General features: G+C 39.8%; 1 protein-coding gene across 1 annotated transcript; it reads right to left on the reverse strand.

Moving 5' to 3' along the window:
• Positions 1 to 24,345, reverse strand: LOC139709771 (unhealthy ribosome biogenesis protein 2 homolog; the record flags this gene model as incomplete). Its single annotated transcript, XM_071621732.1, has 22 exons — positions 1 to 323; positions 1,633 to 1,744; positions 4,457 to 4,556; positions 5,208 to 5,394; positions 5,890 to 6,003; positions 7,054 to 7,167; positions 7,512 to 7,618; positions 9,200 to 9,359; positions 9,531 to 9,887; positions 10,218 to 10,343; positions 12,028 to 12,300; positions 13,373 to 13,523; positions 14,573 to 14,862; positions 15,608 to 15,760; positions 16,176 to 16,400; positions 17,540 to 17,909; positions 18,351 to 18,442; positions 19,592 to 19,823; positions 20,260 to 20,339; positions 21,076 to 21,238; positions 23,313 to 23,377; positions 24,229 to 24,345. Coding segments are annotated over 22 exons (3,744 nt in total), but the record flags the coding sequence as incomplete, so codon positions are not given.
• Between the last annotated feature and the right edge of the window lie 140 nt (positions 24,346 to 24,485).

Below are 24,485 nucleotides of genomic sequence, written 5' to 3' on the forward strand. Positions count from 1 at the left end.
TCACACAAGCCAATATATTTGTGTACTTTCTCACGGTCATTACCCTGTGACTTCCAAACACTTTTACCACTTTGGTAAAATAATGTCGAAGAGGCTTTCTTCATGGCACTGAAAGAAAAAAGAAAGGAGTCAAAACCGGTGTTGACAGTTCGACATCTTTTGCGTATTCAGACATGTCCAGTGTACTTGTGGTGCTTCTTGTAGTCTGCATAGAAAGCTTTGAAGATCTCTTTCAAGTTGACGGGCAGCGTGACATGGAGTAGGGAGAGGGTCTTGTCATCACACACATCAACGATCTTGTAGACTCCTTCCACCAGTGGTTTCTGTGAAAACAGTTACAGAGGGTTGTGACAGAAAGCCATAATGTACACTGAAGAGGCAAGAAGTGTTTTCGAGTATTTTTTTTGTAATTAGTCACTTTGCTGCTAACACAATCCTTGCAACTCTATTTGAGAGTTAACAGTTTGTGAATGAAAGTCATTCAATACAATTTGAAGACTACTGTATACTCCATATATTTAGCGAGGAAAATATTTCACAAATTGGGACTTGTATGACAATTTCGTGGGTGATTGGAAACCGATGGTCTGAGAAAGAAGTATTATTACCTTCCAGGCAAAAATTAGCAATTTCTCATCTTGGATACCATTACACTATACATCTGAGTTATGGCAGGCAACATTTTTGAAACTTGTAATTTCACAAGTACAGTATTGCAAAATAAGAACATGGTAAAAAAAAAGAAAAAAAGATAGTTCAGGGTGATTTCATTTACTCAATTTTTGAAGAATTTAAAAGTCCCTCTAAAAATTCCTCCCATAATATAGCCGTGCTGTATGCTGTCTCCAAGGGGAGAAATTCTAATTATTTTCCCGAAGAGACAAAACACTTTTTCTCATGCCATCAACATGGTTCTCTATTGCAAACTCAACCACTTGCTTACACTGTCTTACAAGTCCCAAACTGCGAAATATTACACTGCCAAATTACCGAACGTGACCCACACAGCACAATAGTCTTGCCGTTTAGTCTCATTGTCTTACATATTACAAGACATATACAGTGCACTCCCATTATAACAAACACAGTTATAACGAAATTCCGCTTACATCGAAGTAAAAATTCGGGCCAAAACATTATCTGCTCTATGTTTTTTATTGTTTGTATGTTCCGTTATGATGAAATTTTGATATAACGAAAGAAAACTGCCGGTCCCGAGGACTTTGGTATAACGGGAGTCCACTGTACAACCTAGCAAGAAGTTTCTTATTCTACCAAATAAATGCTACATCTTGCTGGAATCATAATGCTGTAATTTGTGCTTTGATCAGGCCCTCTTTTTTCTGACAAAGCCGGTATTCTAAGTTTCAGCAAGACCTGCCTGACCTACTGCGGTAAAAGGTAGGAGGTGTCAGCATTATTTTAAGGTGAATTATTGACTTTATTTGAATGCTGTTAAACCACTAATTTTTGCGTGCATGAAACTTTCACAAACTTTGCAAAGAGCCATGCCTTCACCATCCAGTACATATGAGCGGCACGTTTCATGCCTCGAAAAAGGCCGTCGGCTCCAATTTGCGAAAGTTTGATGCCTTTAATGTTTCTGTTTTTTCGAGCAAGACTTTTACCCACCTTGACCAGGGGAAGCAGAGTGCCCCTCTGCAAACCACTGACATACTCTGTCACCAGGTAGATTCCATACTGAGATAGGTCTCGTTTCAGAGAGGCCAGGAGGGAGTACAGCCTGTGAAATGCCACACAGAATATGGATGACAAGATGGGCGAAACAAGTGACAAGATGAACAAAGGTCAAAGGTTAAAAATCTGCTGGCAGCAGCAATTAATGCTCTTGTGCAAAGCTTCTCATCGTCTTTATGTAGCTCTCCACAGAGACTTCAACCTAAGCGTCACTTAAACTGGAGATTCTCCCACCTGGGCCATGTTTCATAAAGGTGTTTGTAAAGTTACGTATGACTTACGAACAACTCATATATGGCAAGCCAAGTGGGTTTCCTTATCATTGCTAATTTCAAATTACTGTAAAACATGATATATTCGCGGCAAGAAATTTTCGCGAATTGGAGCCGACGGCCTATTTTGCGGCATGAAATTTTTGCGAATCGCCATTGGCATTCAATGCATACAGCGTAGACAAGAACTTTCACATGCATCTTAATTTTGCAAATCTTTGCGCTCGCGAAATTCGCGAAATTAAAATGCACGCGAATATTCCTCGCTTTACAGTATAAAGCTAAAGTTGACATTTGCAGACAATAATGATTATGCTTACATATTAACACACGTTTTTAGTTGAAAGTGTGTCTTGGCCCAAATGTAGATGAAATATTGACAAAGTCATACTTTGTTAAAACGTAAAGAAAGAAAAATGGACACACATATTGGCAATTCATATTCCAGTCATTCATAAGGTCATGCGTAACTCTATGGACAGCCTTATGAAACAGGGCCCTGGACCTCCCTACCATACTGGAGACTCTGATCATGTTAATGTGAGCACAATATTATGTGCACAAAGGGCCACATCCCTTGCTACTGGGGTCTACGGCCCGCTTAACCCTATTCTAACTGGGCTATTTGAGACCAAGTTTTTGCTGGGGGGGTCAATTTGACCCCCCTTTCAAATCTCGGCCGCCGATCGCGTGATCGCCGCAAAATTTTGCTTAAAGATAGAGCCGGATGTCAACTACAAGATTACATGGTCATACAATAGAATAATATTGGCCTTCTATTTTTAATAAATTAATTATGCAAATTTATGCATGAAATCATATTTTCACCTATAACTCCATTAAAAAGATTGAACGATTGCTAAATTTTTGTGTCAGAGTTCCTCAAGACACATCAAACAATTTTCTTGTAAAAAAATTGCACAATCAATTTCTTTTTTTAAAAATTGTTTTGTTAATTTCTTATGTATGTTATTGTTTTTTCGACCATTTGTTTTCTATTGTTTTTTTTTGCCAAAATTTGTTGCAGGCACTTTTTCAAGCTTATCTACTCTAGAATTGATTAATTTCAGTGGTTAAAAGTTGAAATAACCTAACTTATATCAATTTAACCCCAAAACACAATTTGCATTGGATTTGCACATGATATCATGAATTTCAGCTGTTTTCGAGTTGACATGCATATGCAAAACATTACATAAATTCAGAACGGTGTACCTGGACGTCGCAAATTTGGTCTCAAAATATGCGCGAGACTTCAATGAAAAAAAGTCATGACACGACGCGGCAAAATCTTTGCGCATTGCGGAATCATGGCGCGAAATGTCGAAGGGGGGTCAATTTGACCCCCCCGTCAGAATAGGGTGGGCCCTGGAAGTTCTTAGTTTATACTTGATGTATTCTGGTGCTATTTTAGCCTTCGTTTTTAACATCATGACAAAATTAAAGTTGGGTTGGAGAAAGCTAAATTATAAGCGGGAGATATCATATTTTTAGGCAGGAGACGCACAGTTAAAGTGGGAAAAATGTAATGGTTTGTTTCGAAGGCAAAAACTAAATGTAGTTAGCATGCAAGTAAGACAGGACTATTTTTTTCAAATTCTTTTACAAATGTTACTCTTCCTTTAAAGGACAAGTCCACCTTCATATACATAAGGATTGAGAGAATGCAGCAATATTAGTAGAACACATCAGTGAAAGTTTGAGGAAAATTGGACAATCCGTTCAAAAGTTATGAATATTTTAAGTATCTGCGCAGTCACTGCTGGAAGAGAAGACTACTACAGTGTATGATGTCACATGCGTACAACTATATAAGGAAAATAAAAAGAGAATTTCACAAAACTTTACTTTTTGAATAAAGTGTACATTTCTTCGACTTGCTACTGACGTATGTTAAGGGTAATACTATTCCCCCTGCCTTCTGAAAGAGAGAAGTCGAGGGTTCTTTTTTTATGCGAGAAAAAAGGAAATATGTTGAATTTTCTTTATTCTTTCTTTATATCGTTGTACTCATGTGACATCACAAGCTATAGTAGTCTTGTCATCCAGCCATGACTGAGCAGAAACTTCAAAGATTCATAACTTTTGAACGGATTGTCCAATTTTGCTCAAACTCTCACTGATGTGTTCTACTAATATTGCTGCATTCACTCAACCCACATGTCTATGAAGGTGAACTTGTCCTTTAATCTCACCTATGTTTCATGTACATCTCATACTCTCATTCAGATTTCCAGTTTCTTTGACTTTTCAAAAAGGAAATGCTACATTATGGTCATAAAAAAGACTTAGTTTCAACTGAGAATTGTAAAAGTCATGCGTCAGAACATCATTTAATCAACTTTTTTGTTCATGACATCCCCAAACCATCATGAAACAGCCGTGGTTCAGTTGTTTGTTTGTTTTTTTTGCAACATCCCCCAATCACCACTTCCCCACCATTGTGCTACTGTATAAAGGGTCTTTATCTCCCCCCTTGATCTCACCTCTGCATGCTCTCGGCACACAAAAAGAGTTGCTCGTCTGACAATTCCCTTCTCCTCCCACTCTGTTGGGCACTCCGGTCCATCAGGGTGGATAGCAGTCGTATGGGGGTAGCAGTCAAGAATATAACAACATTGCGAATGATAATGAAACCAGCAAGATCATATCATACTCTGTTCGTTTTACTATTTAAAAAAAAAAAAAAAACAATTTTTTTGACCCTTTTTCAAGGGGAAGGACGGCTTTGAAAAAGCCAAGCTCATACACACACAAATATTCCAGAGCCACTCTTTTGAAGTTCAAATTATATTCCCAATGCTATTCCAGCTGAGACATTACTTATCAATCTGAAAGTAACTGGCAGACACCTGTATGTGCACGTAAAGAAAATCTTCCAAATTATGGAAAGATTCTAGTCTGTAGTTGCTTGATATACAACGTGAGAGTAGGCTTGAGGTAAGGTATGTTCTTTTGCTGTTCTATGGCAATATTGATCCTGTCTGCCAACTATTGTTAATCCTCTCCAGAATGGCCAACTAGTGGTTGCTTCTTATTCTCTGATATTCAGTATGCATGTGATCAAGGGTAGGTAAGACTTGTTATTGTAGAAAGCTAAAACATGTCACTTATTACACAGTACATGCCCCCTCTAGGTTTAAATTTGGTGTGTACTCTGAAGGGTGTAAGTGCAAAGGGGCCACTGTGGTCTACTGATCGTATGAGTACATGTATGTGAAGTGAGTGAAAGGATATGATTGACACAGCTGATGTAAGCTGGCAGAGCCCTTAGGACGGCACCAGGGTAACACAAGAGGAGACTGTTGAGGATCTGGAAGGCGGCAGTGAAGCATGCTGGGAAGGACACTGCCTCCATGGTGTGGAACGGCACTGCTAGGCACTGGTGCATGCTGGGAAGGGCATGTTCCACAGGTAACAGGTCCTATGAATGTGTTGGAAAAAAAAAATCATATCTCCCTCACCTATAGTTACCATCAGATGCTGAAGCATAACATCTTCCTCACAAATCCAAATAGTGGTTCTGTATGGACTCTATTTTCTTGTCTAGACAGTATTATTTTTCCAGTTTACAATGGAAAATCCCAGCACAGTACATTTGGTTCGCTATTGCAGGCAATTATGCACAACTGGGTGCAAATGTGACCATTCAATAACGCCGAGGTGGCACAACTACATCATGACTATAATTTGCTGAAAGAATAAAGCACATCCCTTTAAATTCATGTTTATGAAAATTGTGAATATAAAAGATTACAGATAAATCCCTTACAATGTACTTTAGTCATATCACAGCCTGGTAAGTTGTTAAACACCATCGCTGCCAATGATGGGGACACAGATAGACAAACTTATCTACATCACTCTGTATTTCTTAATGTGAAATCAAGAGGTAAAATAAAGCTCCCCAATGTCATACCTTCCCTTGCGCAACAAATTTTGCCACTGTTGAGAGCAGTGCAGCAAGGAGGGCGCCCTCTGTAGAATGTGTACCCACAGTCTGCTGTAGAATTGTTTGGCAACTCCGGAGTACCTAGAAAGAGAAACCACGAAATACGATGATAGGAAGTGCTGATGCAATCATCAAATGTAGAAGTTCTACTTGTTGCACAAGTGTTCGGAGCATGATATCACTCACAGCAGCATTGTGTTAATCTGGGTGCCAAATGATTGACGAAATGAATACATACTTACACTAATTATTGCTTTTTTACATCATGTTCCCGGCGGCCATGGCAGTTATGTTTCAGGCCACCGTGGACAAAACGGGATGGACGTGAGACAACGAAGGGGAACGGGATGGGCAAACATGACAGGCTGTGATTGCTGTGGATGCCGAATCAGATTTTTAAACTGTCAAAATATTTGCCACAGCAGTCACGGTGCTCATGAGAAACCTAGCAGGCCGCCATAAAATGTAGTGAATGTGACAAAATATGACAGCCTGTAAAAGGTCGTAACAAAACTTGAAGGTGGTCCGTATTGCGATGCGGCTACATGTTCCCTGGAGAGAGGACTGGAAATAACAAGACTAGAATACGGAGAGGGTAAAGAAGGAGAATATCACACCTACCCACGGAGGACAATGTACTACGTTTCGGGCAAACTGGGCTGCAGTGGGCTTCCAGGAACATAGTGTAAACATAGCATTGTCGTTATAACCATAGAAAAAAAGTACAATTTACAGCAATTCGATCGCAGCAAATCATTGACTGGATGACTCTGCCTTCTCAAATGGTCACTTCAATAAATCAGGAGAATTACTTTTTTAGAAACATGCAAATGGACTTCACTGATCTTGACCTTCAACCTTTTGGGATTGACCCTGCACCCAACATGCACAAATGAAATATGTGTGAATTCACATCTATCCTTCACAAAATTTATGTTGGCATTGGATTTTCCAAGCTTTAGTTATGGCTGCTTAAAAAAAAAAAAAGATGTGTTAAAGAAATTCGGGGTGCACAAACATTCATTACTTTTACTTACATTTGCCTATAAAACATCCACAGAAAACACGCACACAGACACAAAGGTACACACACATGCACAAACAGACAGTGGTGAAGTGTTGATAACTCACCCTTGGTGCAAATTCAACGACTACCATGTAGCTCTCCATTGAAAGTGTTGCCGATGGCAACAGTTGCCAGGTTGCAAGAAGAGACTCCAATTTCCGACTCTCTGTTTCCATGTCCTGGGATATAAAATAACAGGAACCATGTCTCATTTGAATCACTGTGTGATATCTAGCTCCTCAAGCATGAACCCTATGTACATGGAGTATATAAACCAAATATGGTATTAAGCCTGCTTCTAGAGTTGTGTTCAACCTACACTTAGACAACAGAATGGGATCAACAATTATCTATTCCATACTGGGTTTGCAGAATTTCATGAGTTTCATAAAAGTATACAAAAGTAGACATGCAGTTAACACTTCTTTAATTTGAAATTGCTACGGAAAAAAGGATTGGCTTGCAAGTAAGTTAGAAAGAGTACCAAGTGTGCATCAAAAGTTGAAGTACGACAAACACTTACCAATTGAGTGAGCAACGTTTGAAGTGTTGACCTCAGATCAGCTGTCGCCATGGCATTCAGAGTGACCAATAGCAGGCCTTCTAGCTGCTGTCTCACTGACCGACGACCTTGTTTTGGTGATGACAAAGAATCAATTTGGAGTGCGTCCTGTCCTTATCAATATTGATCAGCCAATAATAACTATAAGTTAGATCCCAGAACTCAAGGCTTCTTTGGGTAATATACCCACATGTACTTTATCTGACCTTCTCCTTTGGCAATGATTTCTAACTAATTTCCTTTGGCAATGATTTCTAACTAATTTCAAGGAAAAATTTAGTGAACTTCGAGGGGTAAAGTCAATGTCTTAGCCTACATAAACACAACAATGAAACATCAAAAACAAATATGGTATTAATTAGTACAGAATAGAACAGAAATATATTTTTCATTCACTGTCCTTTCAAATTTCTACAACCTGCACATGAAAAAATAGTCTAAATTTAGGTACCTTTCACTTGTCTTTTGACACTAGTGTTTAAAATTCCTGAATTTGTACAAGTATCATTTGACCGAATCGAATAAATAAAGCATGTCGGACTAGACGGACGCAGCTAATGTGAGCTCCCGGAACTTTCTCCAAACTACCTTTTTCGCTACCATTTCATGAGGTGCTGTATCAACGAACTGTATTATAATTAACCTGCAAATATCATCATTCAGAAAAGGACCAGTTATCAGCATGAATACTCGCGCAAAAATTGGAAATAAAACGGGTAAATCTGTAGGGCGAAATGCCCTCTTGAGTGACACTTCAGTTGACACATTCAGTGACAGCGAAGCCGCCCCATACCCGGAACTCGACCATGCGTCTTCAGTCTCGGACACGCCCGCGGCGCCATCAAATAGCGACCTGGCTGTACTGATAACCAGTATGAAAACAGCTACTGAAGCAAACAACGCCCAGCTCAACTTGAAGTTGGACACTCTCCTATCTGACGTTTACTCTCTGAAATCCGAAATGTCTGGTATCAAAAAAACTGTTAACGAGCTGGAAAACTTTGCTACTGATGCCTCAAATCGGATTGGAGATATTGAAAGCAACCGAATCCCTGACGTGATAAAAAAACTGGAGAAAGTTAAAGACGAACTGGATGAGAAGCTCACACTTTTTGAAATTCACAAACGTAAACTGAATCTCCTAATCTACGGGAAACCCAATTCTACACGGGAGGATGTCTACGGTGAGTGCTTCTCTACCTTTGCTACGCTACTAAAAATTCCGGTGGAAGAAGCTATGCGCACCATACCCCTCATCAATGCCCACAGGCTTCCCAGGAGGGCCCCTGCTGGGAACACCGGAGCTGGCAACAAGTCCGACCCCATTATTGTTCGTTTTGGCCGTATGCAGGATCGCGACAGGATTCTACGCGCTTTCCAACAACGTCCACGCCAAGCAGCTTCCACTTCGCGCGCCACGGACCCCACCATCACCATCTGTGTCAATGGTTGTATTCTTTGTAACTACTGATTGCCAGGTGCTGAGGATTGGTCGCTGGCCCGGGTGTTATAACCGATCATTATTTTATGTGCAAATCTCACTGAGAAAATGTATACATTTCTTTTTTTTTTTTAAACAGCATCAACTGAATAAAGGAAATACAGACATATTTTTTAGGTAATGATTACTAACTCTCTGGCTTGCATACCTTCAGGAGACTTGGCGATAAGGCCCGGGTGTAGCGCATCCCACACTCTTTGAGCCACTGAAGAAGTTTTTCTGACTGTACAGTAAGATGCCAGGTACTCCAGGCAAGAAATTGTCACACCTAGGTGATCATCGTCATTCTCTTCCATGTTCGCGAGTCTCTGCAAGGACAGTGAGAGCGCCCTCTCATGGCAGTCTGAGAAACATTGCCAGTGGCTCTCGCTGGTTTTGTGTGAGTCATCGGGACCGTCTCTCTCCTTGCCCTTCCCCTCCTCCTCCTCTTCCTCATTATCATCCTCATCATCAGCAGCAGCATCGTCGTCAGGCATCACTTCAGAGATCGATTGTTCTTTGTCCATGTTCTGTGGGAATGATGTCGAGTGCCGAGACATGAGGAGTGTTCTTGCAGCCTTCATGACACTCTTCATCCACCACTCATCAGGCACGACCCCCTCGGGCGTGGCCAGCAGACGTTTAAGAATCCCGACGAGCGACGCCTTCAGCTGGCTGGTTGAAATCATAGCAGGAGAGCTCCGAGACTCCCCGTTAGGAGTCCTGCGTCGACCAGCAAGGTGAATTTGCTGTACAAGTGTGGCTCCAACTGAGAGTAGCAACGCAGCACCTGGCGGTGAACGTATAACTTTGGAAGACTGGAGCGTCTCGATGCAGGGTGTCAGTCCATCACAAATCTGTAAGCGTTTGATACAAAAACCATGAAACGAATAGTACTTGTCGGGGAGAGATATTGTTATAGCTTTTGCATGCTGGCAAGTGAGACACCTTGAAAATTTCATCTGGGAGCGCTATTTACATGTACCTAGAGTCAGAATCAAAAGCATAGTTGTATATCATTTATGCATCCATAGCATTTTAACAAGTGCTCGCATGAATAAAAGCATGTCCAGCAATGCTCCCAGCTGAGTAGCACTGCAGTTTTATCACGCCAAAAATACACCATCCAGTAAACCCCTCCCATCATTCACATGCTTGCAACAAACTATAGCCAGCCAATACCATACCTTCATCAGGTAATCGCTGAGATCGTCCGAGGCTGTGCTACATCTGACCTTCTTCTTGAGCCACAACAAAGCCAAGTTCTCTGTACTATCAGTGAACTCAGTTGGACCATCATGCATGGAAACAACCTGCACAGAGATGCAGTATCAGAAGAAAAAAAAAGTTCAAATGCTCAGGACAGATATTCATGTTGTGAAGACAATAAGGTGCTAGGAAGCCATCTTTACAAATAGATGCAATATACTGGCAAACAAAGGCACATTTACATTCCATCAGACATTTTGCCATACCTACAAAAATATAAGATAAACTTCACATCGTACACTAATTGTGATATTTCTAGTTGCTTTACCATGGAAGATGAACAATTTAACATACTTTATGCATTTTTTTCATTGTACTTCTAACAAGGTAGAGATATATCATTCCAAAGTAAAATTCAGATTCAGATTCAGATTCAGATTTATTCAACACTTTCAGTAAAAAACAAACAAACAGGAGAATACAGAAAATTGACAACACCATAATAACAAGAAAAGAATGATCACAATAAGCATCAGTACAAAAATACAATACATTTGAAAGTGTTCGGAGACAGACAGAAAGGCTATGCCTTATATAAAAGTCCTGTCCCCATACTATTTCATTCATAAGATATTAAAGTATTGAATGAATACATTTCTTTATGCTCAAATTCAAATTAAGTCAAGCAACTCTATAAAAAGCAACAGTAAACCCTGATTAATCCACACACATTTGATGCTGTTACATTGATATTCTTTTCTTTTTCTTTCAGGTTTTTTTTTCTTTTATTTCTAACAAGGTCGAAAAATAACATTCCAAAGTAAAATTTAAGTCAAGTAACTCTATAAAGAGCAATAGTATACCGTTATTCATACACACACATTTGATGCTGTTACACTTGTACTCTTGACCACTCACGCATGATTATCTCATTTTAATAATTCCCAAATGCTTTGCAAGACCACTGGCCACATCTTTTTATTTCTCAGTTTTCTTCCAATAACAAATCAACAGTGTAGACATTTAACCCTAACTAGGCCAGGCTATTTAGGTAGTTGATAGAGCTGGGGGGGGGGGGGGGGGGGGGGGGGCTCCCAGGCATTGCCTATGATGTAATCTAAAATACCATGAAGTTATTTAAAAAAAAAATTATCATTTATGCTAAATTATGCTAATTTATGCATGATGATGCATAAAATCAGACTATTTGGTATAAATCACAAAATAAAGCTCAAAACAGGCACATTTTTTGTGTAAATATTCTTTTTAGTGTCCTTAGCAAATGTAATTTAAAAAAATTGTGATATCAGAAAAAATTCTCTGTGTTTTTCGACTTTATGTTTTTCATTGTTTTTTCGATGAAATTTGTCCGCCACATCACTCCGAACAAGAAAATACGTTATTCATTAATTTTAATCAATAAAACACCAAAATAATCATGCTTTTATGAAATTTGCCTGTAAGCACAGTTTGCATTGAAATTGTACACAAATTAACGTTTTTAAGCAATTTTTGGTCTGACATGCATGTACATATTTATGCGTAACTTCGGAACCGCGCGCCCGGGCGTCGCAAATTTGGTGTCAAAAGATGTGGGAGACTCGAAAGAAAAAAGTCATGAAACGTCGCGGCGATAGCTTTTTGCGATTGCGATACATCGCGCGGAACGTCGAGGGGGGGCCTCGGAGGCCCCCCGGCCTAGTTAGGGTTAAAATATGAGGGCAAAAACATAAAAGTATACTTCATTGACAGTTTCCCAGAATGTGTTTGGGATATAGGTAGTCTTACCTCCAGACTGGTTTCAGCCAGGATGGCCAGGAACCGAGAGTACAGCCCACTCAAATCATCGTCTGCTACGACATCCACACTGTGCACCCCTCTCAAGATGACCGCCTGCAGGTTTCTGAGTGCCGCAGACAGCCCAAGCAGGTCACGTGACCTCGTCGTCTTCCTTGACGAACGCAGGAGGCGGGTGACGTACTGATCCACAGCTCCGAGCACCACCAAGCACTGGGTCTGGTTGCTAGGAGACAGGTGGGCCAGGGGAAGGTTGCTCAGCACCTGTGCACATTTGAATTCACAACATACCAATAATCAGAGTGTCTTTTGACTTCCATTTCTGTTCTACTAAGGAGAGGCATTGTAATTTCAAAACAAGCCACTGGGTATCTGGCTAATCATTTCTCAACCAAAAGATAGTCATAAAAGTAGCTGAAGAGGAATTTTAAGGTAATATATTTTCTCCATATTCGCTCAACAAGGTAATGAGAAATGAAGACTGCAATCATTTACACATAACATGCATTGTAGCGATACATGCTATGAGGATATAACAAATGGAGATCTCGCAAGTTGATGGAGCTATCTTGTAACCTGAGACCTATGTTAAGAAAGTGCTTCCACATACCACAATGAGACACAGTGCATGAGAACTTAAAACATATTCCAATAGGAAGTAAATGCGACAAGGGGCTGCAAAGTCGTCCTACAAAGAAATTGCAATAAAAAAGGGGGAGGGATCACACATGTGTATCGAAGGAAGTTTCCCATATTTGCAACTCATGTTGGGGTCCAGATGTACAATCTGTAGCTCAAAACAAAATTACACCCACAGTCTAGGCATATTACAATAATCATTCAAATCATCTTCATACTGTAAAACTGACACCGCAAATTAGATCACCACCATCAAATAACAACATAATGAAATGTAATTAAAAAAAACATGATATTGTGTGCACATTTTGAATCTTAATCCTGTTGGGAGAGGAATTGACATATTGGCCCCAATTCACGGAGGTGGTACAAATGAAACCACGGTTTAAACCATGGACAAAAAACATGGAGCGCCAAGTGTCGCACAGAATATTTCATTGAGAAATTGGTCATTTCGTTGACAAAATGACCGTTTTGCTAACGAAATTATCGTTTCGTGGACGAAATGTTCATTTTGTTACAAAATAATCATTTCATCGACGAAATGACTGATTTCATAATGAAATATTCCATGTGACACTTGGCGCTCCATGGTTTCTGTCCATGGTTTACACCATGGTTTCATTTGTACCACCTTCATGAATTCGGGCCATTAAGTTTATTCTGAAATATCTTTATCTAAATCTTGGCACACTACCTCCAAGAGACAGGTTCCTTGCTCTAACAAGTCTACGATGAGTTTGGTCTCCTTCGATTGGTGAGAGACAGAGGCAAGATTGCTGAGACGCATCATGTCATGTTTGACGCCACCTGTTAACCCGACCTTCTTTGCGTTCAGTGGAGATATGCTGCGAGGAGAAAAAGGTGTCATTCCAAACTCACGTCAGTCATTAAAACAAAAGAAGCTGGATGTCTTACAACTCATCATCTGACTACTTTAGATTGCAAAGATGGCGTATGCTCAGTCAAGATCAGCAGGGCTTGAGCCCCTCTTGCTTTTCAATGACATGCACATGTATGAGGTTTCTTTCTTTACTGTAGTTTGACTGAATGGATGCTTCATTGGGAGCCAGATGCCTTTACACCTACCAAAATCAATAACACATTGTCATACTTCTCATATGAATCAAAGGGACCTTGAAATCCTAGCCCCTACCCCCCCCCCCACACACACACACACACAAACACACACTTGTGGCTCTCCATACTAAACAGGAAAAAACAATAAAACCTACAACATTTGAGGGTTCCTTCTCAAGATTATCCCCATCAAGAAGGGGAAAGAGGCACTGACCCTTGACCCAATCAACTACCAGCCCTACCCCCTCACCCCCTCCCCCACTAAAAAACATTCTGTGGCCACTGAATCATACACAAAATAGTGACATTCCTCTTACAAGTCACAAGGTGCAGACATCTTTGGGTGCGTTCGAGCGCGCTCCTATTGAAGTAAACTGAACCGTACCATACCAAACTGAACCAAGCCAAAAGTGGACCACTTCCTGATGTGCTCCAAAAGCGTACCAAATGTCAACATGTGAAGAATGCGTGTAACATGCACATACATCATAATGCAAAGAGTTCATTTTCTTTGTTCTGGACAGCTGTAAGTAGTTTAAGCGCGCCAGGTGAATGACCCTCTTGCTACAAAATGCGTGACCCCCTCTAAAAATAACTCACGAGGTATGCTTTCTCAACAGAGTGCTTGAACAAAAACTGGCACAGTTCAGTACGGTACGCTTTGGTTTGGTTCACTTTGGTTCACTTCAGAGCGCTCAAACACATCCTTTGAAGCAATATTGTCTAGGATGAATCACAGTGCACTCTTTCTATTTTGTGTGTACTTGCTTTCTCCACTCCCTCACGTGTTTCTACACTAGACTGGCTGCCCCCTCACCTCCGACAGAGAATCTCCCTCAATCGCTCTCCTACAGTTTCTATCAGCGCGGTCTGCATTCCCCTAGACTCCTTGCAAGCCTCTGCATCCAGGAAACTTGTGGCTGCTTCCCATGCCGTGACCGTCCCGCACTGTCCGCTGCTGCTTGTCTGCGTGCAAACTGCCTGGCAGATGAGTCTAGCTGTAGCTTGGCACTGAGCATCATCAAAGAATGCCAGCAGGGTAGGGACTTGAAGCAGAGTGGAATGCAGCATCGCTGTGTAGTGATTTGACCTGGAAATATGACCAAACTTTTGGAAGACAAGCAATAAGAACAGAGTGATCAGTATTCAATTAAAAAGCTACAAAAATGACAAATCATTCTCGTTCCACAAAATTATGCAATTATAGGGAATAAAGACCATGGGAAGAATTCAGCTTGATTGAATTTTTGAAGTAGCAGGCAGTACCAATAAAAGAAAATTCCTCCTCGGAAACATTTTGTTATGACGTTCATGTTACCATCATGCACTAACATTATGAAATCTCACCAACTCTATTTTCTGTTCGCTATAAAAGTAATAATCTGTACCTTTTTGGCTTCATGGCAGCGATGTTACTTTCCATACTTGTCCTGAGGTGCATTTATATAGTAGCAAACTTTTCTGGGTTGAAACATGGTTTTGAAACTGTGTTTTGTGATTTATATTTTGTTACAAACAGTAGTTGTGATTACAAACATGGTCTTGAAACTTGGTTTTGAAACGCACTGTGGAGGTGTGATTCAAAATGGTGTTTCACTAGAAGCAAGGTTTTGAATGTCTTAAACACAACTGTGATTTGGAACACGTTTTATATATACAAAATCGTATAAAACGCAACCCTGGAAGAATCAATGTGTCTGTTATACATTTCACATAGAAATGTGCAAGCTAAACTCTTAACATTACAACATCACATAAAGTAAAGAATCATCTACCATGGTTTACATCACATAAAGTAAAGAATCATCTACCATGGTTTACATCATCGTAAGGGACATCACTTCAAACTCACCAGACCATCCCAGGTCCCCAAGTTCTGACAAGATCCTTCCTCTGCCAGCCCCAAGGCTTGTAAGATGCACCCAGAAAGACTCTCCCTGACTGCAACACTCCTCACATCACTGAACAAAGACAGCCCCCTGGCTTGTTGCCACAACAACTGACCCTTATTTTTCAGATATAAAGAATCATGAAAAACGAGCAAGCTTTATAAAATGCAGATGAAGAAATTATGTATATGTTGGTTGTACACATACATTCATCTCAATTATTAACCTGAAATATTTTGCTCACATGCACTGCAGTACACTAGTTGCAGACTTGCAAACCAAAAACCCATGAAAATCACATTGACCTCACAGCAGCATTCCATAGAATTTTGAATTGATAAAGATGAAAATACATTAACAATGACACTTGGCAGAACATTCCTACATTCTCTCACAAGATTTACACTCTTAAATGCTATTAAAGTATAGGCACTTTACTGTCTTCATCATCACATCACCCAAAAATATACATCACTGTCCTATTGAGTAACGCTATTACTTTAACAATAATTCTAACATTCTAAAGTTCACCTTCAGAACAAGAAGTTCTCCACTTTCAGTCCGATCCATCAAGTCAACTACATTTGCCCATGTTGCTGCATCCACATAGCTGTGAAGATAGGAGAAGAATCCATGTTCTGGAGGGGTTTCCCCCTTGGTGGGGGGATCTTTCTCCATGAGGTTGGTGTGCTGTCTGAGAAGCAGAAGCAGTTCTCCCCAGCTATAGCACAATAGGACAGCTCCACGAGTGAAGCTCTGCACAATTAAATTCATACAAGAGAGTGTGAACGGATCTCATGAAGATGTCGAATGTTTTATGTAATAAACTACATGCATGAGACCATCAATATAAACACTTACATTTTCATGGCGGTTTTGTTTTTGTAAATTTCAAGAATACCCCCTCTATTGAGAAAATAACGTTGCATGAAAATAACGACAAAAGAGAAAACAAAATTTTGCTCCACATTCACATAACACTGCACTGGCCGTGTCAAGTCTAGTCTGGCACTGATGTAATGCTATGCACATGCTGAAGCTAATGGCTACTTGCTAATATCCTTTGAATACAAGTGTTTTTTTGAGATAGACTTGATATCATTTCCAGCAATGTTTTAAACCGTTGAGGACGAGTCCTGAGTAAACTCGGGCAAGGGTCTATGGGAAATACGTGTTGTAGCAAAATCAGTCCATCCTCAACGGGTTAGCAGAATGATTTGAATTCACACTTTCTTCAAGAAAGTCTGTGTAATATCTTCTTTTTTTTTCAATTAAAACAATGACTGGAAAGCCAAAAAGTGTGAAATTAAAAATGTGTGAAAATGTTTGATCGACTGTCAATTCATCAAAATATCTGTATGTGAAAATATCAGTGTTGACATCATTAAACACCAATGCCTTCTCATGAAGAATTGGAAAGCAATCATTCTCTTTCTGATGAAGTGACACAGTCTGTAGTCCATCTGCTTCAGATATAATATAAAGGTCTCATGTATGAGACAGTTGCATCTAAAGAAGTAAAAGATGTCACTTCACTTCTCCTTACAGAAGAGGAGACAGCAAAACCTAGAGAACCAGTCCATCTCACAAAAATACAAAGAGAAAACAAATGAAAGATACCAACTCCTTGTCAAGTGTCCAAGGTCACTAGCAAAGTTTCAGATTTCTAGTATTTCAATTCCATTCTACTCTATCAACAATTCCAGCTGATGCAAACATCAGGGTCCCATTTCATGAAAGCTGCTAGGATAGCAACTCTTGCTAGAATAGCAAATTCCCATGGCAACAGCCAATCAGGAAGCTGGTAGCTTGTTGTTACCATCCCAGCAAGAATTGCTATCACAGTATAAACTTTTCATGAAATGGGGCCCAGATTCCTCGAATGTCGAGCTCACCTGATTTTCTGAGCAGACAGCTTTTAACAGAGGCCTCAGCACATCATGGGACATCTTACGGAGGAGGGACGACACTTGACTCTTGATATGCCCCACCTCTGCAGCATCCACGAGCTTGGCATTCCGCAGAAAGATGTCCAAGATGGTTGCCACGGTTTCAAATCGCAAAGGCACATCCTCTTCATCATGGACTTTTGGGGAAATGTCATCAGCTGTGAGTTTCTTCTTCTTCTTCTTCCTTGCTGGTTCTGTTCGAGTCCGAAGAGACGTCACAATTTTTGGCACGTAGTTTGTCAACAGATCCTCCAGGATCATATCACATATGGCTACCGACGAGCCAGGTGTTAGTGACTCAACGGCCTGAGCAAAGCTTGGTGGTGATAAAAAGAGAGAAACAGACATTTCAGCACATTTTGCTGCTTTAAGTTCCCTTGCAAACAACTCAATAGTGTCCTGAACATATGCCAATACTTTTATTTCCTTAGCAACTATCATTCTGTGAATATGGCTACCACATAAAACTTAAGTCGACAGTAGAGGTTTAGTATGATTTTACCCTCTCAACATCTTAACTAAACCCACAGCATAAAATAGATGATGACTTTTGTTATTGAGTATACAATGTTTTAACCTTAGGGATTATAATGCTTTTTTGGGGAAGTTATGAATCTTAAACTTCATCTTGGGACTTGGAACCTCCCTTAACAACATTTCCAAACCTTTTGAATGAATCTTTCTGTATATTCCTTTCCATGCCAGTCATTATCTCTATATAAAAGGAAATAGTAGTATCCATGTTTTTAAAACATACCTTGTATGGAAGCTGGTTGGTAAGTTAATCTTCAATGAAAATTCCTCTCTTGTTAAGATGGCAGACAGGAGCGTTTTCACCAGTCTATCCATCTGTCAGGTATGACATAGGAATATCAAGACATTTGATTCTACACGAGAATTAGATCAGTCAGGTCAACAACAGCTTCAATCTCTCATCACACACCATTTCATCTACGCTCGACGGAACATATGAGCATACAAGGCACCAAAGTATTCAAGACCATTTCAACTCTAAAATACGTAGCTGTGTATCATATCGAGGGAGCATGCTTGAGCAGCAAATAGTCACTTTTTGTGGCCAACAATGCACCTTTTAAAATTTGGCAATCGATTGGGGAGGAACGAGAAGCAAATCTGTACCCTTCTTCTTCATCAAAGCTTATAAACTGGCAACTGTTTGCATACTATCACACCCACACAGTCGCAAAACTTTACACTGCAACCATGCACATTCAGAACTCATAATGTCTTGAATTGTCACACTTGCACACACACACACGCTCTCACATGAAGTCACAATACAGTGACCACACAGCCCAAAACCTACCACATATCTAAACACTCAAGTCATCATCCCACAATCTCTCGCCTTTCCTTATGAATACATGTGCAGTGCAAATACATATGTAACAGTACAGTATAATGACGTAAATGTATATGGGACACATCCAAATCAAGATCTGCTTAAGATGACAGTCTCTTGTATTTGCTTTTTTCTCTCCCTTGTTTATATATGATTATAGTATGCAATACAATTTTGCTATTTTCCCGTATGCTACGTTATCAGGGTCAGTGTTATGCAATGAATAAATTTAGATACTGATTTGTACATTTCACTCTTCATTGCATACTTTGTTTCAATTTGTCACTCCACGTGGAGAGTAAAGAAAGATAGATATAAACCCAACCCAAACCTGACCCGACCCGACCCCAAACCCAACCCAACTCAAACCAAACCAACCCAACCCAACCAAGTCAAACCCAACCCAAACCAAACCAAACCAACCCAACCCAATCCAACCCAACCCAACCCAACCCAACCCAAACCAACCCAAACCAACCCAAACCAGACCAACCCAACCCAAACCAGACCAACCCAACTCAACCCAACATAACCCAACCCAACCCAAACCAGACCAACCAAACCCAACCCAACCCAAACCAAACCAAACCCATCACAGTCTCTCCCCTGACAAAGATCTGAGAGCAGGTCCTGACCTGTCTAAGCTTGGTGTAGGTTTCTATCACTATTTTCTGAAAGGCATCTCTGGACTCCACCACTTTCTCCACTGATGCCATCTCTCCTCCTGCCGTTGTCATGGAGGAGGAATCCTGAAGGATGCTGGTTGCCAGGAGACAGGGCCAAACTTCTTGGAGATGAGTTGCCATGATGTTATGGTCCACAGAGAAAAGGATGCAAAGGCTATTGTACCAAGCTGGATTGTGCTTCCTGTGAAAAGAGTCATTCATGGTTTCTGACTTTTTGCATGACTTTTCAGTTGTTACTCTGACATGCAATTCCACCTGTTCTAATTGGCAGCACCAATACTTTAAAAACTCATAATTTTTTGATGGATTTTCCTTAAATTTTCATTAATGAGTTTCACTATCATTGATGCATTCCCTCAATTAATATATATTTGGGTTTCGTTCTCTTTAAATGCCTTGAGGATGGGCTGATTTTGCTACTACATGCATTTCCCATAGACACTTGCCCGAGTATGCTCAGGACTCATTCTCAACAGGTTAATGACACACATTTTTTCATGATATTATAACATCTTGCAAAAAAGACAAGGTGATAATGTCACCTGCAAATAAATCCATGTTCAGTTTCCACTCTTGATACTTCATCACAATAGCCAAAAAGTATGGACGTTGCTTACCTTTTGGTCTTCAGAAGAGTACTGAAGAGAGCTTGGAACCACTCCAGCTTTTTACTCCTTGTGCTGTCATCCTCAGTGACCTAAAGGACACAGAGTTATGTGGGGCAGAAATGGTTAAACAAAATTACACCTGATATTTGCCTCTGAAGACTTGACAACTACCATATAATATGCTGAATAATTTGCGAGGTTTTTAATTCTTGCAAATTTCGAGTCGAATTCAAAAACACACAAAATTATTAACTATGATTCCAACATGAATGTGATGTGCACGCACGCATACATTTCTGCATTTAATACTGTACTCCACAATCGCAAATTGAACCACTTGCGAAAATTGTTGGAAGTCCCAATTCGCAATATTGTTGGAAGTCCCGATGGGCGAAAAATTAGACTCATTAAATATATAGCGTATACAGTATTTGAGTATGGCAGTATGGCAGAGCAAATACTTGATACATGAAGGTCAAAAACCTGCTCTCGTCATCCTAACAGGCACATTTGGGTCGTTGAAAGATGTTGAGTGTGGGAAACTGTCAAGAAAAAATATCATGTAAACTATTCAAAAAATTTATAAAACTTATCACAGCATGAAACTTTGTACATTTTTCACAAATGCACGAATAGGTGTACACACAATTTGACATGAGAGGAGACACATGCTCATCTCTTTCGCATTTCATATAGCTATTTCAAGGTGCATGAATGCTTTCCAGAAAGTTTTGTTGCCTGCATTATCTAGTTAAATTATCAATAGTGTACATGACTTTGGACTAAAATGGTCTCGGAACTCAAACACGACATAACTACACTCACAGCATAGCACTGATGGTCAGTTGCCTGTTTGAGAAGATGCTGCGTTGTCTCGAGTTTCACATCACACATTTCGTTGTAGTCAGGAATAGCTTGACTGCTGCCCTCTGTAGCCAATAGACTACACAGCTTTTGCAGCAACGCAAATGCCAAGTTGGGAGATGGCCTGCAAAAGGATATATCATGTTAACTCTTCATGTGTCATAGTGGAAACCCCCTGTGTGCCACATTATTCTGAGACACAAACGTAGTCATGCTTTGAGATAACGTTCTGTTTTTCAAGTCTATGTAACTTTTACAGATTTCTATTGAGCTGGACAAATAGAGAGTAAAATTGTGGAGAAATTATACCAAGCGTTGCTTTGCTGTATCATTGTATGACAAATCTATGACTGTTTCTTTCACATGACCAGTTGCTACATCACTGTAAAGGCATGACTTTTGCACACAAAACAGTGACAAAAACTTAAAATTTACATGCAAATCCATTACAGAACACCGCTTGATATTCAATCACCACATAAAATGAAAGCTATATGAGAGAGGAACGGAAGTGCGAGAAACGCTTTCATTGTATCACATTTGGCAACTTTTCAATCGGATTGGGCACACCATCGACTGAGTCGGACGTGCAAACGTGGCACATAAAGAGTTGAGTACAGTCCACATTGCTTAGGTCAACCTCGCACAAGTCAAAGAAAAGTTCTACCATGGATGGATATAAAAATATGTTGATTCTATTGTGTAAGTAGAAAGGATTCTCTTGGGCCCCTCTGAATTTGACTTGTACATACATGACAACTTTGACAAAACAAGACTGGTTAAAAAAAAAATGAAAACTAATGTAAAATTGGTTATAGTGTGACAAAAGAAGAGTTGAATTTTACAGTGTCAAACATTACCACATTTGCTTTAACCCTAAAAGGGCAGGGGAGGGGTGGTTGAATCAACCCCTTTGACCGCGCTGCTCGCTGACTTTTTACTTTCAAGTCTCGCACATCTTATGACACCATTTTCGTGAAAATCGGACATACCGCTCCGACGCTGCACGACCTTTCATACATGCATGTCAGACCGAAAATGGCTCAAAAACGTGATTTTCTGTACAAAGTCTATGTAAATACAGTTTTCTCACCTTATTCAAAAAGATATGATTATTTTCACTTTCAATGGCTGAAATCAATTTATTTAAGTATAATTATGTTTAAAATAGGTTCTGTAATAAGTTTGTGGAAGAAAAAACGAAAAAACAAAAGGTTGAAAAACAGGGAAATAAAATGTAATGTATGTGCCAATTTTCAGGGCGACTCCGCAATTGATGGCTGAGATCTCGGGGGGGGGGGGGGGGGGGGGGGGGGTTGAATTAACCCTTTCCCGGTCACAGAACAGGCCAAAAAGCCTGGTCTGGTTTAAGGGTTAATAGGAAAGAAATAAGGCATATAATCATGCATACTATGATATTGACATTCAGCTTGCAAGGAAAGAAGAGAGATACAGAAAGACTCAGTATTTTTACCAGCAAAAGGAGAATTTGTTGTGAAAATTTGCATATTGCTTACATCAACATAGTTGAAAAAGCAAAGTTTGTAAGGCAAATCCTACAATGATCTCTGCTTTCACGGAAAAACAAGCAGATGAAAGAGAACGTTTAGAATTCCAACCTGAAATTTTCAGAACAAATGGGTTCCACACATGATTAGCTCTATATTAGCAGCTAAGTATGCTTTAGGGTACCCACTTTTGTTTCACTTCTCACTGTTTAAAATATCAATTTCCTTTTGTTTCTATGGCAGGAAAAATACTTTTACAAACCCTTATTCTTATTCTTAAATGTAAAAAGCTTCATTTGCAGCCAAGTGATGTTTATTTTATTATTTTTTTTTGTATGTGTGAATGGCAGCAAATAAAAAGCAAGTCTTGAAAAGCAATCCCCAAATAAGTAAATTCTGTGTGTGATCAAATGGGCCTAAAGGTCAGGTCGTTACCAATTAGATCACATACTGTGCTATAACTGTCAGTCATCTTAGTGCTGTCAAATACAAATGAAAACATGTCACAAGATGCAAGAGGAAAATAAGGGGAAGTGACAAAAAAAGTTGTTGCTTTTTTTTTCTGGGTAAATTAATAACTGAGATACATAGAATGTCAACGATGTGCGACCAAAATAATACACAATGTTGGAAAAACAAGTAAGGGATGGTGAATGGAAAGTTGCTACTAAGAAACTTAGCTTCACTCACTTGAAACTAGCAATGAAGGCCGAGTTCAGTAGTGGAAGTCCAAGTATCACGCTGGCGTCATTGACCTACAACATAGAAAAACAAGAAAAGTAGAAATTACGCGGTGCGTAATATATGTTCCCGCCGGAAGTAGCATTTTGTAGCAAAATATACAATATAGGTAAAAAATCAAGGTCAAAGAAGTCAAAGGTCAAGATTCTGTGTAGAAGTTTTGAAGCCCTCATCTAGTGCCATCACATAAAGCAAACGGAATCAAAATCGGGTTAGAAATGGCGAAGGAATAGCATTTTGTAGCCAATGTACAATATAGGCCAAAAATCAAGGTCAAAGGTCAAAGAAGTCAAAGGTCAAAATTCTGTGTAGAAGTTTTGAAGCCCTCACCTAGTGCCATCACATAAAGCAAACGGAATCGAAATCAGGTTAGAAATGGCGAAGGAGTAGCATTTTGTAGCAAAATGTACAATACAGGTCAAAAATCAAGGTCAAAGGTCAAAGAAGTCAAAGGTCAAAATTCTGTGTAAGAGCTTTGAAGCCCTCACCTTGTGCCATCACATAAAGCAAACGGAATCGAAATCGGGTTAGAAATGGCGAAGGAGTAGCATTTTGTAGCATTTTGATCACACACGGACACACACACGTACGGAGCCCGTTTCATAGTCCCCTGCTCGAACTCGTTCGGCGGGGACAAATAAAGAGAGAGTGATCAAATCCAGCTACTTCACATAACAAACTTTAATCTTCAATAAACCTTTTTTTTTTGCACAGAAAAAAGACAAAGACAAACTGACATGGATTTTATCACACACTAAAAGATGATGGTAGGCTGTTATGGTGCACCTCGAGTGCACTGAATACACTAAAGAACTCTCTAGACAACAATGAGCACTAAATATCTTATTATTTGGGATAGAATTACCTGTGATGCCAGGAAGTTCATGAACTTGGCTGCCACATCAGTCCATACCCTGCCCTGTTTCTTCTGTTTCTCTCCTCTGATGGCATTAGGTGTGTTCTGTATGCTTCGGCAAGATCTCTGAAACATTAGATGCATTACAAAGGAATGCCCTCATGACTAGTCAGCAATTACGTTACATTACACATACACACATGTATGTGTAACTGAATTTGATGACATTGTAAAAAAAAAAATAGCCACAGTGTGTAGTACCATAC

Source organism: Diadema antillarum, unplaced genomic scaffold (genome assembly GCF_040938485.1).
Source record: "Diadema antillarum isolate AM-2024a unplaced genomic scaffold, OU_Dant_1.0 seq00001469_RagTag, whole genome shotgun sequence".
Lineage (NCBI taxonomy): Eukaryota > Metazoa > Echinodermata > Echinoidea > Diadematoida > Diadematidae > Diadema > Diadema antillarum.